Here is a 6,000-nt window from a genome sequence, read left to right as displayed (position 1 = left end):
ATTTTTAGGAAAAAAAAATAATTTCAGGATGCTTGTATGTAAAAGTAGAGGTACAGAGGGCCAAGCAGTACACGTATATCCCCTGAAAGGTGTAGAGTTTGGGACTCCATGAGAACCTTGCAAAAATGTGAGCCTGAAGGAAGAGTGACTGTGGGACAAAACGAGGTGGATCGGCCTGTTAGCGTTGCCATCCTGTCCCTGGGCCCAGAGTGGAAATGCAGCCTCACAGCTGCAGCAGACTATAGCTCTGCAAGGTGGATATCTCCTTCTGCTTTGGCACAAGAGATGTGGAGCCTTTCCCCACATCCCCAGAACTAAGGGCACTTTTATGCATTAAGGAGAAAAACAGGATTAGCGTCTAAAGGCCAAAAGAGTCAAGGGTCACCTGCAGGTGTCGTTTTCTCTGCTAATCTACAGTAATTAAGATATATAACATAAGCATTCATGCAGTACACAGGAAGATAATAGACTGAGGCTAGATGAATACTGGCATTTGCACATGGCAGCTTCTAGTTAGTAGCCAGTGATTAGCAAGATGCAGCGAATCTTCATTTTATCTTCTGGAGGGCATTGCAAAGGATCCCCATCTCACCTGCAAAGGAAATAATCAGAGCAGTTAATCCTAGAGCTAGCTCATCTCTAACACTCCTGTATATATTTACCCTTTATATCCATTCCCTGAAAGAATAAGGTGAACACAGAAGTGCTGGATTGGACACATTTATTAGGGTCTTACTGGAGTAAGGTCTGCAGAGTCAGCCCTTTGCCTTCGTCAGCCATACAAGAATGGCTCACAAGAGCAGTGGTGCTGGTTCTCGGCAGGCTAGCCAATGTTAGGGGGAAAACGTATCAAGGAAAAGGCTAGAATGGCAAAAGGAAATGTGATCAAAGCCAAACTGTTCCTTTTCGTCCTTACTGAGAACAGCTAGAGCCACACATCAGAATCCACCACAAGGCCCTCTGGCCTTTCCTAGCAGCTCCACTAAAACTGGGTAGTTCAGATATAACAAACTGCACTCAAGTGGAAAAGCTATTTTGAAGCTTGGCTAGAGTTAGGAAGCAATTTTTGCACCAGAAAGGAGACGTGTGCTGCTTGACCTTGCTCAGGCTCGGAGCATTTAATGCAACCAGAAGAAATCTGCTTTATGGTTGCTATTTCTGATCCAAGTTTTGAGGTATTCACGGTAACAAGTCTGCAGTTCCTTACTATTGATAGTGTCGGCTAAGTTCTTCAGCTGCTTTGCGTTGTCCAGGACTTCAATCCTCTGGGTGTAGGGATTGTACCGAACAGAGAAAGGACGAGGGATTGTTTGAGCAAATTTCCTGAGGCAAAAATACAAAAACACATACAAACTTGAAACGCTCCTTTTTTTCAGTAACTCGCTCTTGGTGTGTGCATTTGTTGATGAGGGGAATAAGAAAATCTGCGAGAGGAAATAACTGAAATTCCTGCCGAGTGAGCTGAGACATACAGCATTCCATAACATGCTTGAATCTGGATTTGTCCTGACTACCTTTGCTTTTTTCCAAGCAGGACTAACCATGCTACTGGCATGGTAACAGTGCTCCTGGTATAGGCCAACTATGCAGCTATCGAGATTTGCCAAACTTGGAAACCTCATTTTCCTTTCTGTAATGCAAAACGTAGGAATCCTGATCCAAATTTGCAATTTCTGGGAAAGTAAGGTCAAGTACCTATGCCATCCTGGCATAACAAGGGGCAAACAAAGTTATAACTTCTAGCATGGTTGGTAGTGCCTTCCAGGTCATTGCGAAGATAGGAGATAGTCAACGGAGTGAAGCAGCATTCTTGCCACCCCTTATTTGCAGCCTTCCCTGATGCAAAACAGTTAATTCCATGGCAGAAACATTAAGATTTTGGTATCTTGGGAAAATGTTAATTTGCATAACCACAGAACTGTGGAAAGGAGGACTCTGAATGGGATGAGATGGTCAGAGCTATTGTTCCAGACTCCTTGTAGACCCCAGCAGGATGCTGGCTTATATATCTGCTTTGGATTACTGAAGTTATTTGCTGAAAGAGGAAGGAAAGCACGCAGGAGTTGATTATGGAGCCCCAGTATACAGACTGTGACTCAGCATGGCAAATCCCATATGCCCAGAACACTGGAATACGCTGGATGCCACCTCCACGTTGCTCCTTCAGTTTAGTCCTAATTATTATCTGCTAAGGCCATTGTCTCAGAGTTCAGTGTGAGCAGACCACAAGGTGTGACAGTAGAAAAAATTATGTTGGCTAGAATGAAAGTGTTTAGTGGCATCAGTCCAGTTTTTCTAAGGGGAGAGAGCCACAGTAGAAGACAGTCTTCCTAAATCCCAGCTGAAGGTAAGATCCTAATTAGAAGATGAATGCCTTAAACTGAAATATTTTAGGTCAGGCTCAGAATAATTTTTCAGGGAGTTTTTTTATTACACACAAACACACACGTCCAGGTGCAAGCCACAAACATGCTCACTGGACCAACCCCTAGACCTCTATTTCAGTTTAACTACTTTTCCAATTTGGTCATTGAAACAAATAACAGAAGCTCCAAGATCGTTTTTATAGAATAAGGCACCATCTTCCATTTTCTCAAGGAACTTGCTACTCTGTTAGAGAAGTATACAGAGAAGGTAGAAACTGTGTACAGGATATTAATAGCACAAACCAGAAGAGAAGGCCATCTTTCTCAGGTATTACCCCAAAGAAAAGGGCAGAAGGAGAGGCTGCAGGCTTATGATGACTGAGGAAGCAGCAGGGGAGGTATCTGGGAAGACCTTGGAGCTGGGGACCCTGGGGCAGCAGAATATCTTGGGTATCGGTATTTGTTTATCTTGAATGGGAGAGACTTCAGGTCTGGGATAAGTCCCTGTGTGGTACCTCCAAGCAAAAAATTTGTTGAGTGTGAACCAAGGCTAACCCCCAGTGTATTGGTTAACATCCAGAAATACGGTGGTGTTTTTTTTAAACAGAAATAGAAATATTGCTGTGAGGTGGAAACCAAGCTGAACCTCAAACACAGTCTGAGCCATTCCTGTTTCAAGAAAAAGAACTGAACCTGGACCATTATTTCGAAGTCTTGTTGAACTGGAACTGAATCTGTATTTCAGTCACACATGACTGAAAGATTTACTGTGTAGCCCTGTAGTCTTGTAAACACACTGCTGGTAACAAGCTGGAGGCTCTGTATTAAGCTAACCACACATGCCTCAGGACTGGGTTTATTAGGATTGCTTGTAGTTTTGTTTAGCTGTAATAGCAATTGTCTAATGACCATGTAGCTATTACCTAATTTGTTTTAGCTTTGCTTAATTCTGAATAACTGTGTGCTATAATGCCTTCCGTTAATAATTTTTATGCACGCAGGAATGGCAAATAGTTACCCTGTACATAGTGAACTGAGTCTGACCCTAAAGTAATGACGAGGCATAAAGAAATACCAGCATGGGCTGATGACAGAAGCCTTAAAGGCGCGAGCATAGGATGATGCTGGTGGTCCCTGGGCTATCAGGAACTCCCCACTGGTCAGTTATTCACAGTGAACCAAACTTAGGAGTTGAGGAAACAAAAGGGACAAAAAAAAAATATTTAACATAAATTGTAATGTCAGAAGTAACACAGTTTTGCAGACCTTTGTAGAAAGAGCAAGATGTAAAGCACATTAGAAAACATAAAAATGGCCCTGAGGAAACCTTGGGCTGAGGGGGAAGAAAGGAAGCATCAACACCATCCACCTCCTCACAAAAGAGAGGAAGAAACTCCATTCATTAAAATCATAGCCCTGTTCTGAAGACCTCAAGATGCTGACTACTTGACAACTCCACCCCCCACCACCAGTATGAAACTGTTCACTTAAGACACAAAAGAAAATGTAAGGATGAACATAACATCAGAGGAAAAGGAGTAGATACTAGGAGATTGTCTTGTACAAGAACTTTTAACTATAGTCTTGTCAAAGAGATTTGTTTTGCATTAATTAGCTAGCTTTGACCCTAAGGAGGAGGATCCAGGGAACTACAGAGCTGTCAGTCTGACCTCAGAGCCAGGGAAGGTTATGGAGCAGATCACCTTGAGTGCCATCACGTGGCACGTACAGGACAACCAGGTGATCAGACCCAGTCAGCATGGGTTTATGAAAGGCAGGTCCTGCTTGACTAACCTGATCTCCTTCTATGACAAGGTGACTCACTTAGTGGATGAGGGAAAGGCTGTGGATGTTGTTTACCTGGACTTAGTAAAGCCTTTGACACTGTTTCCCATGGCATTCTTCTGGAGACACTGGCTGCTCATGGCTTGGACAAACATATTCTTCGCTGGGTAAAAAAATGGCTGAATGGCCGGGCCCAAAGAGTTGTGGAAAATTGAGTTAATTCCAGTTGGCATCTGGTCACAAGTGGTGTTCCCCTGGGCTCAGTATTGGGGCCAGTTCTGTTTAATATCTTTATCAATGATCTGGATGATGGCATCCAGTGCACCTTCAATAAGTTTGCAGATGACACGCAGGTAGGCAGGAGTGTTGATCTGCTTGAGGGCAGGAAGGCTCTACAGAGGGATCTGGACAGGCTGGATCGATGGGCCGAGGCCACTGGTATGAGGTTCAACAAGGCCAAGTGCCGGGTCCTGCACTTGGGTCACAACAAACCCATGCAGCGCTACAGGCCTGGGGAAGAGTGACTGGGAGGCTGCTTAGCAGAAAAGCACCCGGGCGTGTTGGTTGACAGCCAGCTGAATATGAGCCAGCAGTGTGCCCAGGTGGCCAAGAAGATCAAGAGCATCCTGGTTTGTATCAGGAATAGTGTGGCCAGCAGGAGTACGGAAGTGACTGTCCCCCCGTACTTGGCACTGGTGAGGACCCACCTCCAATACTGCATTCAGTTTTGGGCCCCTCACTACAAGAAAGACATTGAGGTGCTGGAACATGTCCAAAGAAGGGCAACAAAGACGGTGAGGGGTCTAGAGAACAAGTCTTACGAGAAGCAGCTGAGGGAACTGGGATTGTTTAGTCTGGAGAAAAGGAAGCTGAGGAGAGACCTTATTGCTCTCTACAACTACCTGAAAGGAGGTTGCAGAAAGGTGAGGGTCGATCTCTCCTCCCAAGGAACAGAACAAACGGCCTCAAGTTGCACCAGAGGAGGTTTAGATTGGATATTAGGAAAAATTTCTTCATGGAAAGGATTTTTTTTAAAATAAAAAAAAATAAAAAAAAATAAAAACATCAAGTCTTGGAACAGGCTGTCCAGGGAAGTGGTTGAGTCACCATCCCTGGAGGTATTTAAAAGATATGTAGATATGGCGCTTAGAGACATGGTTTAGTGGTGAACTTGGCAGTGTTAGGTTTACGGTTGGACTCAATGATCATAGAGTTCTTTCCCAGCCTAAATGATTCTATGATTCTATCATTGCAATGGGACTAATAATATTTTTTATTGCATTTTGGTTATTTCGATTAAACTCTTAATTAGACTAACCACAAATTCCTTGCTTGATGTATAAGGTATGTTTGCCCTATCGCCCATAACAAGATTTTGAGTGTAACAACTGTTTAGTCTCCTTAAGCATTGCACATCTTTTTCTAATGCCTCTCAAAATGTTACTGTCAACCCCAGAGCTGTTATGGTAATGGGATCCAATGTATTGGCAATGGACAAGAAATCGGATCTTATATGGAATGACTGGATTACCTTAACTTATCTTTTGCATCTTTAAAACTTTCAGCAACATAGTAGATAGGCTGGAACTCAGTAACGGGGTACTTCTGCACAGCAGTCTTCTCCAGGACAAGAGGTTGAATCTCAGGTTTACTTGATAAACAATACTGTGAGCAAAAGAGTAAGAAATTTATTTCAGTTTTAAAGTGCTTGAATTTGCTGTGAAAGAAAGATAGAGCCTCTGAATGCCACCCAGTTTCAGACAGGAAAGAGTTGCTCCTGTGAAACACAATGATAACATCATTTACTAGGAAAGAAGCAGGTATGAGTCCCCTGTGTATGCATACACTG

The 6,000-nt window shown here is 43.4% G+C and overlaps 1 protein-coding gene across 1 annotated transcript in view; it reads right to left on the bottom strand.

The window, feature by feature from the left end:
* Window positions 1–548: 548 nt before the first annotated feature.
* PAH (phenylalanine hydroxylase) overlaps window positions 549–6,000 on the bottom strand; it is a gene marked incomplete at both ends in the record, with an annotated part of 40,523 nt that continues 35,071 nt past the window's right edge. The window contains 3 exons of the mRNA XM_082497725.1: window positions 549–592; window positions 1,208–1,323; window positions 5,683–5,816. Of these exons, the coding sequence (XP_082353851.1) occupies window positions 549–592; window positions 1,208–1,323; window positions 5,683–5,816 (294 nt within the window). The remainder of the gene's footprint in view (window positions 593–1,207; window positions 1,324–5,682; window positions 5,817–6,000) is intronic.

Source organism: Vanellus vanellus, assembly GCF_965231255.1.
Source record: "Vanellus vanellus genome assembly, chromosome: 1".
In the NCBI taxonomy this organism is placed as follows: domain Eukaryota; kingdom Metazoa; phylum Chordata; class Aves; order Charadriiformes; family Charadriidae; genus Vanellus; species Vanellus vanellus.
The sequence above is the reverse complement of the archived record's forward strand: the minus strand, read 5'-3'. Positions and strand labels throughout refer to the sequence as shown.